This window comes from Gopherus flavomarginatus, chromosome 2 (genome assembly GCF_025201925.1).
Source record: "Gopherus flavomarginatus isolate rGopFla2 chromosome 2, rGopFla2.mat.asm, whole genome shotgun sequence".
Taxonomy (NCBI): domain Eukaryota; kingdom Metazoa; phylum Chordata; order Testudines; family Testudinidae; genus Gopherus; species Gopherus flavomarginatus.
In genome coordinates, this window is record NC_066618.1 from 271,764,713 (window position 1) to 271,778,714 (window position 14,002).

Genomic DNA, 14,002 nt, shown 5'->3' on the forward strand with positions numbered 1-14,002 from the left:
ATAAGTCATGACTTCCAAGGAGAGGATTCTGTGTGTGTGTGTGTGTGTGTGTGTGTGTGTGTGCGCGCGCGTGCGTGTGAGTGAGAGAGAGAGAGAGAATGGGAAAGTGCTGAAAAGTGCTTAATAGCAGCAGATTTAAAACAAACAAAAGGAAGTATTTTTTCACACATCTCACAGTAAACCTGTGGAGCTCCTTGCTGGAGGATGTTGTGAAGGCCAAGACTATAACAGGATTCAAAAAAGAACTAGATAAGTTCATGGAGGACAGGTCCATCAATAGCTACTAGCCAGTATGGACAGGGATGGTGTCCCTAGCTTCTGTTTGCCAGAAGATGGGAATGGGCAATGGGATGGATCACTTGATGATTACCTGTTCCATTCATTCCCTCTGGGGCACCTTGCATTGGCCACTGTCGGAAGACAGAATACTGGGCTAGATTGACCTTTGGTCTTACCCAGTATGGTTGGTCTTATGTTCTAAAAGGACAAGCACAGGCCAGTGTGGAGTGACGTTAAATCAAACAATCTGAAGAATGCTTGGTTTTGTTATCTGAACCTATAATACTAAAACAATATGCCATCAATTCAGGGAAAGCAAACAAGTTTTTCATGAACTCATATATTGTCTTGCAAGAACTGTTAAATGCTGCAGTTTCTTTTCTGAAACTGTGGTCAGTTAATACACTGTAGATACCCACTGATAACATCATTAAACTAAATTGATGTCACAAGTACTGTAAGTATAACCTTCAAAGCTTAGGCAATCACACTTGAACACTACAACAGAAACACTTGAAAAGTTTTAGATTGCAATCACTGAGCAGGAAATATAGTGTAAGAAGTTACAGAAGATTTCAAATGTCAAACACAAGATTGAAACGCACACCACAAACATATTATGCAACCGTTTAGAATAATTATAAATAATAAACAAACTGGCAGCTAAAACAATTATAAAGTAATAAGAAAGAAACACTATTCCACAGCTTGCTTTTTTCTTTTGTAAAAACTACGAACCATATAGAGACCGATGAAAAAGTCTTACACATTTGTAAGTGAAAAATAATTTTTTTCATGGCAAAGCAAGTAGCAATTGTATTTTATTCCTGTTTCACAAAGAAAACATGCTCAGTAAGTGATCAGCACATTATCACATGAGCAGATGCATCAGACAAAAGACATACAAAAATGAACACTAACACCACAAAACATGAAACAAGAAAATACTTTTTTACCATTAAAGGAAAGTTTAAGTGGGCAGAATATATGAATATACAAGTGCCTTAAAATGTAATACTTGTCAGTATGTTTTAACTCATCTTTCTTCAAACATTTCATTCTTCATATTACACTTACATAATATTTTCATGGTTGAATGTACTTTGTTATGTAGATTACCAAGAGTTTCTGAAGTGTTGTGAGGGAAAGTAAAGCTGGCAGTTAATACTTAAATTCTATATTATTGTATTTACAAGAATGAAGAATTTAATTAAAAACACTAAAGCAGTATCTAACAGGCCATAGTTATGGTTAAACATGAAGACTATTCATTGAAGGTTAATCTTACTTGTGCAATTTGGCAAGGATCCAGACCATGTTCCATTGGCAGTACACTGTCTCACAGAAGATCCAGAAAGTATGTATCCTTCCATACAGGAATAAATTACCGAATTAGAAAATGTTGTCCCATCTATACGAAATACTTTCCCATTAGCAGTTGTTCCTGGATTACCACATTGCACAGCTATAAAATAAAATGTTAAATGTATAAGATGGTAAAATGTTAAATCACCAATAAGTTAATGCTCCTGCTGCCAGCATGTTTAAGGGATAAAAGTCTTTGATAAAGCTGAAGATTTGGCTTTCAAATCCTGTGGACAATGTGTGATGGAGATGGTTTATTACAATTGTATATCCCATAATTTATTTTTTATCTTTTCCCTTGGAGAAAAATACCTAGGAAATTACATTTAAAAAGCCTATGGCAAAAGAAAGTTATTTAGGTTGCAAAATCAAGCACAGAAAAGCTGGAAAAATGCCAGATTTATGGTTACCCCTATAACCTCAATTCGGTCCATTTGTGAGTATGCATTATGATACCATCTTTAGTTACATGATCACAAACTATTTTTTCCATAGGACTGTGCCTCATTAAATGCACAGGATGGAGGCTAAAAAGGAAGAATTAACATTGCACAAGCAACTATAAATCTAGAATTTCCTAACTTTCAAGTGCATGGCTTTTCACCTAAATATAATATAATATAATATAATATAATATAATATAATATAAACAAACAAAACTAAGACAACAGCAGTCTTTAATCTATATACATACCTCCAAGAGGATTTCTAAGTTCAATGAATAATGAAGCATCTTAGATATCTTGAAATGTAAAATAATATGATGGCAATCCAGTTTGATAGTAGAGAAGGAAGAAAGCTCAGTTTTTGTGATCATGTCCCCCTACAGCTTATAAAATATTTATTTATTTATTTATTTATATAATTTATTAATTACTTGGTATCAGAGTTGCATCTGTTCATCAAGAAAAATATTAAAAGCAGGTTTGACCACACTGCACCTAAGACTGGCATTGTTCAGGCTTGCTGAAGGAAGGCAGCAGTGCTTTATGGTGGGATGGGAGAGGAAACAAGGTCAGAAAATGCTGCAAAAAAGGTGGGCAATTGGTAGAAGGCTTTAAAGGTGAAAGCCCTGGTGTTGGAAACCCCTTTCTCCATGCAGCGAGGGCTTGCACCAGGAGCTAGCTGTGAACTCAAGTAGATGACACTGGCGCTATGAAGCCATGGCATATGGGGTTCATGGTGATGGCATGGAGATCCTTGGCTCCAGGCACATGGCTGAGCTATGAAAAGAGTTGTTAAGAGTTCTTCCATTTTCAGGACCCAGAATGCTGGTCACCGATATGACTCATCAAGATGGGGAAGTTGTTGCAGTGCGTGGCATTGGCAACCCATTTGCAGGAGTCTTCGATGATCCTTGCATAGTGCAAGGGGCAACTGAGTTCATTTGGGAGGATGGGGGTTCACCTAAGGGACTTGGGGGATGACATGCTTTTTGGATGCTATACAGGAGGCAATTGGAAGATGTCTGGGAACCCAACTGGGTTTGTGGGGGAGGCAGCCCAGCTAATTACTGGTGCCTCCTTGTGGTGGATATCCAGTGCAGGTACTCCACAGGGAAGGCATCCAGTGACTAGATAAATGGCCTGGTTAAGGACTTAAAAAGGAGGTGCAGGTTAAAGGAATGGAATGGTAATGGGTTTGGGGTGCCTATGGTTGGAACAGCAGGGAGCCAATACCCTTTTCTTATAGCTCACCTTAACCCTCCTCTGAGGGGGCTGGATTGTAAGGACCTGGATGGAAAAAGAGGGGGGGCTGGTGGAAGCCCCCCAGGTAATTATGCAATAAACACGAGATTACCTGTACTGTACACTGTTATCTGTCAGGTAGTCTCAAACATCTAATAATAAAGTTGTGGCCCGATTGAATCCATATCAAGTATGCCCCGTTTTTCTTTGGGTATAGCTGGCCAATGTTAATTAAGCTGTCTCCTTCAAAATGAAATGACTATCTCTTAAAGACAGAGCAATCCATAATAATAAAGTGGATAATAAGAGAAAAGAAGCTCTTAAATTTTCCTCTGCTATTCAGGAAGCTTTTTTTCTCAAAAAGAGTCTTTTGGGAATTATTTCTCATTTGTGGAATCAAGATGACTGAAGTACCGTAAATGATTCTCCATAAATATCTGGTTAGGTCTTGTTTTTATGGTAATACATCTTGCTTCAGAATTCTGGAGTGATTCATTTTAAGTAACTTAGTTCGGGTTTTTCATTTTCTAATAGTGAACAAGATATATTAATCAGTAAACAAAATTTATAGTTTAATCATTTATGACATATTATATGTAGTATAATGAAATTCTACAAATAATTGAATTTCTCCTTCCACAGGTATTCATACCTACAATAGCTATAACCAAGGATGAAGCAACCAGGAAAGCATTTGTCAAAGGAAAAAAACAATATTAAAAAAGTGAGGTCTACAGTGCTTAGTTGGTACAAACTGGTGGAAGGAAGAGGGGAGAGAGAAAGTAATGGTTGTCTCAAAAGGCGAAGAATTTATCATCTCTAGTTACTGATTTGAACTGTACCCAGGCGACCAAAAGCCATTACTATCTTATAGCTGTTTCAGTCTCTGTGTGAAAAGATTTGTGGTCTCAAACCAGTACCCGCTGGACAAGTATCTGCATCACAAGAACTATGATATACAGTTGGCATTCTGGTCAGCACTTACAGAAGAAATGGCATAATTCAATAAGCATGGAAAGTGAGCCATTGTCTCAGTGCTAGATGTTGTCCTTCCAGGGCAAAATAGAGGTAATAAAGGTACACTTGTAAGTAGATACGGAGAAGACTACTCTTCCACTGCGTGTACCTTGTCTGTCCTGTGACTAAATCAAGCAGTTAAACCTCCAGAGATTTCACTTTTTCAATGTCAATCTTTCATTGACATTACATTCATTTTAAAGATATATATATATAAAATGTATTTTCCTTTTGTGATTTACCTTTACACTCTGGCTGTCTTCCTGTCCAGGTTCCATTTCCCAAACATGTTCTTTCTTCTGACCCATGAAGGCTATAACCAATCTCACAGTTGAAACGTACAGTACTTTTAATTTTAAAATCACTGTCTTCTCTAGAACCATGACCTGGGATTCCTGGATCCCCACAAGAACCAGCAGTGTCTCCTAGAATTTTAATACAAAGATTTTCACATGAATATAATATTTGATACACTACACTACTATATCAGTACTGTAGGACTATTTTACAGCTACTGACTTGAACTATAAGGCCCAGATTTTAAAAGGTATTTAATATTGCTTCCCATTGTTTCCCTTTTGAAAATTAGATTGGGCTCTTAAATCAGTTAGGCATTGCAACACTGAGCAAAGCAAAGCCTAAATACTTTTAAAAATCTGGGTCCGGGCCCTTTACTTGGCTTTTCAAATGATTTGGTAGCTATCAGATACCTTTGTAACCAAGATTTAACTGAAGTGTAAACACCACATATAAATTATACGTTTCTCAGGTAATTGGCCAAGCTTGTGAAGGCCTCACACTCCAATTGATGGCTTTTCCATGTTTGCATTTATACATGTATGTAATATAACTTTTGAATGCTACATCCAATCAATTCCGGAATTTCCAAGAATGTTCTAGGCATTAATTGCCAGAATCCTATTGATTTGCAGGGAAATCAAGAAAAAAAAGAAAAATAAAGAAAAAATGAAAAAAGGGAAAGTGGAGGACAAACTGAGCCCCCGCTACATTATTAGCACAACCAAAGCTTCAAGTACCTCTGCAATTTTCTGTGGATCAAACAACAGGTTTATGGCACCAATTAACTCTTTCCAGCACTACTAGGGTGACCATATATCCCAATTTTATAGGGACAGTACCAATTTTTGGGTCTTTTTCTTATATAGGCCCCCACCCCCATCCTGATTTTTCACACATGCTGTCTGGTCACCCTAAGCACTACAGAACAATACCCCTGCTTATCCTCCAAGTAGAGTTCAACATGTTGACACCTGACTGATTTAACTCCGAGACAGAAATAATAATGGAGGACCAGATTTGGGGGCATAAAGTAAAAAGGGGGTCATGCACACAGCCCCTGACTGGGGTAATCCTAGTATGGGGTCAGTGGCCAAGAAGGGCAAAGAACCCTTAGCATAAGAGAGAAAGTGGCAATCAGAAAATAGGGGGCTGATAGAGCCCTGGCATTCAGGGGGAAGTGGGAAATGGGGAGGAGGGGGCAATACAGATTCACACAGAGACCCTGCCATGGGGGAGGATAGGGAACATGGAGGAGGAATGGGGGCACAAAACCCCCAGTGGCAGGCAAATTGGAAGACCCTTTCCATGTTTATTGAATCCAGACATTTCTGCCCTCGGGGCAGGTGAAATGAGGGATGCAGAGAACTCCTGTCATGGGGGGAGGAGAATGGGGGACCTTGGAATGGGAGAAGAGAGGCCACACAGAGCCCATGGCCTGGGGAGAAAGATGGGAATGGGGGAGAAGGGTATGGGGCAAAGACAACCCCTGTGAAAGAGGGAAACTGGTGTACCCTGGTATAGAGGAGGGATTGGGGAATATGGAGGGAAAGAGGGAAATGGGGGCACACACAGAGACCCTCCATATGGCTAGAATGTGAGAACTCTTGAATGGAAGGATGTGGTAATGACGAGGCACACACAATTCCTGGTGGGGGGATTCAGAAACCTAGTATGGGAAGCAGTGTGTGTGTGTGGGGGGCATACAGAATACCTGATGTCAGGGGAAGGGAGAATGGAAGTCATGAAAGCAAGTGGGAATGGGAGTGCACACAAAGCCATTGGCATGTGGGGTTAATGGGGGACCCTGGGTTACATAAGTGGGTGGCACGCAGAACCACTAGCAGGGAAGAGACAAGGGACTTGCAGGGAATCCCTGAAATGGAGGGGGATGAGGGGATGGCACATAAGGTGCTTGTGGGAGAGATATGGAGAGATGCAAAGACCCCTGGTGTGTGCAAAAAGCTCAGCCTTTTCAAGCTACATTACAAAGTGCTTGTCCCCTTAGTTTATACCATTTTACGTTACATTAGGACACACCTGAGCTAAATGGCTAATGATTTTGTATTAGGGTTTAGTTCCACAGCTTATTGTGAGAACCATAAAAATCACCATAGTTCTTCATTCAGAATACTTATTCTGAGATGTTCCGAGGTCACTGATTTACAGATGAATTTCCTGTTCAATCAAGTTTCTTGTAACACGTTTTCTAATGGTACTGGAGTGCATACTTCACATTTTAAGGTTATCACCGGAGAGGCAACATTGCTGCCATTGTACGTGAGCTTTAGTCAGCATTTTTCTCAACATCAACTATTTGTCATAGTTTTTAGGTACTTCCAGCTGAAAGACAGTATGCTGAATAAAATCTCATTTCAGCTGACACACTATTTATGTTTTACAAAGTAGATGGTGGGAAAAAGTTAACAGTTTTGCCATTTCTAATATACATAGAGCAAAATAAATGTTTTTAAAACAATTAGTGGCCAAGATTTTTTGAAATAAAAGTCTAAAATCCATATTTAGCACCCTAAATAAGTGCTAAATAAGTGCCATGATTGAGGGTGAGGATAGCGCTCCCAGCAGTTCCCAGTGTAACCAGTAACTTATTCAGATGTCTAAATACAGACTTAGGACTATAATTACAAGTTCCTATGTCTGAAAATCCTGGCCACTGTCCTTTTTGATAAATATCTTTGAATTATTTTTGGACACAAGCACAGCTGACTACACAGATAACTGAATTTAACTCTGGCTTCAGCTGGTATAAATTGGCATTCAATTCTTCAGCGAATTCGGTGGACCTATACTGGCTTACAGCAACTGAGGTTTTGGCCCAAAGACATAAAGCACATAGATTTGGTGACATTTTTTACAAATAATAAAAAGTACAGTCTCTTGCAGTAACAAGGATCTAAAGGAAAATCATAATATCATTATTGAGCCAAACTCTGCTTTCATTTACACTGGTATAAATCTAGAGCAAAAGCTTTAAATACAACTAGTGTAGAATGCACTTACCAGAGAGCATCAAATTATGCCTTGATATTAGCGATAACTGGGTAAATACATAGCAGTGCTAAAATGTATGCATAAATGGGGTAAATAAAATTCTCTCTATATATAATAACCCATGCAGGTTTTTTATCTGAACTTAAATATCAGAGTCATAAGGACATGCTGTTATCTGTGGGAAACAGTGAGAACCCAGGGCACTCACATTTTGACCAATGAATGACAGATCCCTGGCACGTATAGACTCAGTGGAGTTTAGGAATAACTGGGGCAACAGAGGTCGCGGGACAGCCCTTGCCAACCAGCCCCATCAGCACGGAATGGTGCTGAATGCAGACCAGAACTAGCAATGGTATTTTACCTATTTCCTCTCTTTACCAGCAGAAATATATTTTGAGTTGAGTAGTGAGGAAGAGTCAGATGGCGAAGCATTGGATTATTTTGTTTTGTGATTTATGGAGAACTGCATAATAGATGAGCAATTTAATAAACAATAATAATAATAATAACAAGTAGTAGTAGTAGTAGTACTATGTCATGGTATAAATCCCCACTCTGAACCTTAGCATCCAAAAGATGGGGTACTAGCATGAATTCCTCTAAGCTCAATTACCAGCTTAGTACTTGTAGCGCTGCCACCAACCAGGAATTCCAGTGCCTGGTACACTCTGGTCCCCCCAAAACCTTGCCTGGGGACCCCCAAGACCCAGACCCTCTGGATCTTAACACAAGGAAAGTAAACTCTTTCCCTCACCATTGCCTCTCCCAGGCTTCCCCTCCCTGGGTTACCCTGGAAGATTACTATGATTCAAACTCCTTGAATCTTAAAACAGAGAGGAAAATTTACCTTTCCCCCTCCTTCTCTCTCCCCTTCCCAGACTCTCCCTGAGAGAGAAAGTAATCCTAACACAGAGAGAAAATAACCTTTCTCTTCCTCCTTCCTTCCTTTCTCCCCACCAATTCCCTGGTGGATCCCAGGGAATTGATGGGGAGACCCAGTCCCCTGGGGTCTCACCAGAATGAAAAAAAAAATCAGGTTCTTAAACAAGAAACTTTTAATTAAAGAGAGAAAAAACAGTAAAAATTATCTTTGTAAATTTAAGATGGAATATGTTACAGGGTCCTTCAGCTATAGACACTGGGAATACCCTCCCAGCCTAAGTATACAAGTACAAATTAAAATCCTTTCAGCCAAATACAAATTTGAACTCCTTCCAGCCAAATACACATTTGAACTCAGCCAAATACACATTTGCAAATAAAGAAAACAAACATAAGCCTAGCTCGCCTAATACTTATTATTCTGAACTTGTAAGAGCCTGTATCGGAGAGATTGGAGAGAAACCTGGTTGCACGTCTGGTCCCTCTGAGCCCCCAGAGTGAACAACAACCAAAATCTAACAGCACACACAAAAACTTCCCTCCTTCAAGATTTGAAAGTATCCTGTCCCCTGATTGGTCCTCTGGTCAACTGACAGCCAGGCTCACTGAACTTAACCCTTTACAGGCAAAAGAGACATGAAGTACTTCTGTTCTATTAACTCTTACTTATCTGTTTATGACATATTCTTTCTAGTCCAGGTGGCTAAGTAAATCCAGGGCTGGTCTGGATTTACTTAGCCACCTGGACTAGAATGAGTATGTCATAAACAGATAAGTAAGAGTTAATAGAACAGAAGTACTTCATGTTCATCTTCCTTTGCCTGTCAGAAACTCAGGAAAAAAATAGCAGAATTGAGTATCTTTTAACAGTAGTGCATCTCCAGAAGGATGGAGTTTGGGTTCTGTGGGTTTTTTTGTTTGTTCGTTTGGTTGGTTGGTTTTTTTTAGGGACACAGATTCTCTTTTACCCATAACACATAAAGAGGTAGAAATTGGTTCAAAGAAAAGTAAAATGAAGTTAAACAGCATTGAACTGACCTCTCATTTCTGAAAACCTTCCAACATGGTAATATAGTATCATAATTAGAATGTGATCTTTCTGCACATGTGGGAAAAAATGCAGAGAACCCTATCTATTCTAATTCATTGGTGCTTACTAGCATTAGAAAATTTCCTCATTCTTATGAGTGAACGAGCTAGTTGTAGATATGATAGTCAAAATGTTCACATTTGGATCCCTAAATTTAGGTATCAAAATCTTTCTAAGGCACCTACATTTATTTATTTAGATTCCCATCACCCCAATCATTAGAGTATTTGAGGAGCTAGATTTTCAAAGATGGTGAATATCCACAACTTCCCAAACCCAAAATACAGTCAAGTCAAGGGAGGTTCTGAACACTCAGGATTTCCAAAATCCAAGCCACTTATTGAGGTGATTAACTTAAGACATCAAGTTTGAACATTTTGATCACTACGTTTTATGCATTACACCAAAAGTGCCCTAGGTAAAGTGGTTAGGGTCATAACTTTGGATATATCTCCTACATTTTGTCCATCTTGTCTATTTAGATTGCAAAACGTTCAGGTCAGGGCATGTCTATTACTTTGTATTTTGTACAGTGCCCAGAACAATGATCCCCATTCTCAACCAGTTCCTAGGTACTACCACTACTACTACTTTTATTGTGATTGAAGTAAAAAAGGTCTTTATGCCTTACAAAATTGTGTCATACCTTTTCCTTATAAATTAACCCCATTATGCGCTCTGATCTGCCATATTTTTGTTACTAATATACAGATCTAAATCTATTTGTTAAAAAATGTCAAGGAATGATTACCATGACCATCCAGGGGAGGTTAATCACAGTCCAGCCTGATGGAATGTTATAGTCGACTAGCAAAAAGACCATCTATTAGTGACTATTTTTATCATAAAAATATGATAGCCATGGTAATGGCTCCAATAGTGTTATGTAGACAATAATTATGTTGACCTCCTAACTGCAGGGATTCAACAATGATTTTCTCAGTCTACAGGCAGATACTTTCTGCCTGCATATCTGGACAAATTTTTCTGCTGGAATAAGTCCATCGATGTTGCTAAAGTTACACCAGAACTACACCATCAGAGAATTTGGCTTTCCATTTTTACTGAAGGTGTCCATGGCCAGACAACTTATTTAAATGCATGGCAGTGACTTTGCTGAATGTAACAGTAATTTTAAGTTTCTGCGAGTTCCATAATAACTCTGCTCTCTCCAGATGACACATGTTTGATTCCTGAAAGGTATCTGTCAAAAACATCAGCTGATGTCAATGGGACACCTCAACTCCTACTAGCTCTGGATCTGAAGCATAATTTAAAATGCAGATGACCGAGCACCAGACTGCTTCAGAAAACACATGACAAACCAATGTGAATTCCTGCCTACATGTAAAAAGGGCTGTGAATGCTCTCACTTTTTGTGTCTTTTTGTACAGCTTTCTAATATGCTCCATGAAACAACCTAGGCACCAGGTCCTAGTCTGTTTATGTATGTATGTATTTATTTATGAAACATAGAATTAAAGTTATAGACAATATTAGTCAGGTTTCTCAAACAAGGGTCGCCGTTCGTTTATGGAAAGCCCCTGGTGGGCTGGGCCAGTGTGTTTACCTACCCCGTCTAGAGGTCCAGCCGATTTCAGCTCCCACTGGCTGCGGATTGCTGTTCTGGGCCAATGGAAGCTGCAATTGGCCGGACCTGCAGACGGGGCAGGTAAACACACAGGCCTGGCCCGCCAGGGGCTGTCCCTACACAAGCAGCGACCCCTGTTTGAGAAACCCTGATATTAGTAAAATAATGACTCCACATAATTTCAGGTTGCCAGAACTAGTGGTGTTTTGTTTTCAGATCTAATATAAGTGGGTGACATTATTAAGGTTCTACTCACTTCATACCAAATCTAAGTTTTGCTCAATGTGACCCACATTTGAATATAGAGGTTTCTCTTACAGAACTTGGCTTTATTTTTTTCCTAGATGCTGATTTGACCTCTGAGTTTCCTCACAGTATGCATGAGAGTGAGAGAGAGAGAACATCTTAATTTTTTTAATTGCATATATTTATTCATTTACACGATTTTGAAGTACTTATCTCTAAATCAAATGTAATATTTGCAGAGTTGTGAAAAAAACTATTGTTTTATGTTCTCTAAAATGTATGTGAATACATTTACAGTTTAATTCTATGTGTGTCTTCATCCTTCTCTGTAGATATTTTTAAGTTTGGAGTTTTGTTTAAATCCAGAAACTCAAAGACAAATTCTCTCTCTCTCTCTACACACACACACACACACACACACACACACACACATGCACACACACACTCTCTCTCTCTCTCTCTACTGGTTTTAAAAACTAGGTTTGGCAAATCCAAATCTGAATTTCAAATGTATAAATAGATTCAAATTTAATGCTGTTTTTCACATGATGAGCAGCTCTAATCACCATAGGAACCGGAACCTGCTTTCATTGAAGTCAATGGCAATACTCCAACTGATTTCTGTGAGAATATAGCCTGGGTGAAATTAGGTGAAAAACTATAAAAAATGAACAATCACATTTTATGTTGGTAAATGAAGATTTATGGAAGAAGAGGAACTGATGGACCAAGATAACAACATCAGCAGGTGTCCTTAACCACATCTACCAGCTGCATGTCTTAAGAACAGGCTTAGCCCCTGCGTAAACCCTGACTCACTGCAAATAATAGTTATTTGACCTATCACATCAGTACTATGCTGGTTCAGGCAAAGTGAGCAAGCAAGCAATCTGACTTCAGGCATGACATGCCCATTTTCTTTGTGGTCAGGCCTCTTTTTGGATCTTAACAGCAAGATCTTCATCTAAAATTATTATTTTAATTATAATTATTTATCATTTCTACTGTAGTAATACTAGAGATCCCAGATGAAATTAGGACCCCATTGTGCTAGGTGCTGTACACATGTATATTAACCAAGTGCCTAAAATGACAAATTTACTGTCTAAATAAACCAAAAGAAATAAACAGTAGGAAAATAAATATTATTAAAAAGCCAAAGGCTATTTTGAATGATATCAAATTTGACCATAAGATTAGGATGGGAGCATAATCAAGGATGCCAGACTTGCACATCATTTTCTGTGTAGGCAGAACTCAGGAAAGAATATGGCCCATGGCTTCTTCCTATTTCCTGAACATGAAAATAACTATGTTTTTATAGTCAAAGCAATATAGATCTGAAAATGCTCCAAGATGAAAATATTGATCGCTGTAACTTATGTGATGGAAGTATGATGTTGCCAAGAGAAAAAAATAAACTCTTGTATTTATTGAGAACTAAAATTTAGTGAAGATGAGAAATGGGCTTGAAGTACAACCTGAGATCTAAAAGGCCCTTAACTCTGTGTACTTCTCAATTGGTCTCTATAGGTGTGCTGGAACAAACCAAAAGCCTGGATTGTAGCACTCCTCGGCTTTGGTATGTTCAAAATGAGGATCTCAGTTTTTGTGATTTGGGCCCATTTCCATTAAAGTTGATTCACTAGTTACCATGCAAAACCAAAACAATAACATCCCATGCTTGAAATGAGCTAGAGCACTTGGAGCTTTACCTAAAGGGCAGATGCAAAACATATTTTAGACTTAACTTGAGGCCTGTGAGACCAAATCACAAGTCATTTTTCAAGTTATATAAAATTGAAATCATTATCTTGAGAAAATAACGATGCAGGAGCTCTCCCTCTGGAAACCAATATGCTTATCATCAATGTGCATATAATAAAAATACACATGTTCAAAACCAAATGGTCACTTGTCCCATCCCATTGAGCATGTCATTTCCCTTCATTTTAAATGTTATTAACAAAGTTCAGTTTCCCACTGGATTATCTTGTAAAAATAATTTTACTTATTTTTACGGCACTTTCAACAACAGCATATTTTAATACATATGTTTTATCTTTTATATGTTTTTCAAACAATAAAAAAAGCAAACAGGCTTCCACCAAAACCTATGGAAGTTTAAAATGTTTTCAAGACCACATTCACATACTTCAAGAGTGGTACCTGAGCAATGAGGCAGAGATCCACTCCAATGTCCATTTAATTGACATGTGCGAGATGATTGGCCTAATAGTGATCGCCTTCCTGTGCAGGAATAATGAACAGTAGACCCAAATGTATACTTCTCTCCAGACAGGATCGCATTAGGAGGAATGCCAGGATGGCCACAGTCAATCACTACAATACATAATTATTGAAGATAAAAAAATATTATAATCACCGATCAAACTTCTTCCATTTACCATTAGAATTCCCATATTTTATACATACATCTTGTGAAGAAGCTGGACTCTTTAATGTTAATTTATTAAATATGAATAATATATCAAGAACCAAATTCTGACAGATGCTGTGAAACAGATGTCT

The 14,002-nt window shown here is 38.4% G+C and overlaps 1 protein-coding gene across 4 annotated transcripts in view; it reads right to left on the reverse strand.

Annotated features, from left to right (window-relative positions):
• The window catches only part of CSMD3 (CUB and Sushi multiple domains 3), a 1,198,342-nt gene that overhangs the window by 62,909 nt on the left and 1,121,431 nt on the right, over positions 1-14,002 (reverse strand). For all 4 annotated transcript variants that reach the window (XM_050940462.1, XM_050940461.1, XM_050940464.1 and 1 more), the window contains 3 exons: positions 13,640-13,813; positions 4,592-4,774; positions 1,568-1,744 (listed from right to left, as the gene is read on the reverse strand). In XM_050940462.1, the coding sequence (XP_050796419.1) occupies positions 1,568-1,744; positions 4,592-4,774; positions 13,640-13,813 (534 nt within the window). The remainder of the gene's footprint in view (positions 1-1,567; positions 1,745-4,591; positions 4,775-13,639; positions 13,814-14,002) is intronic.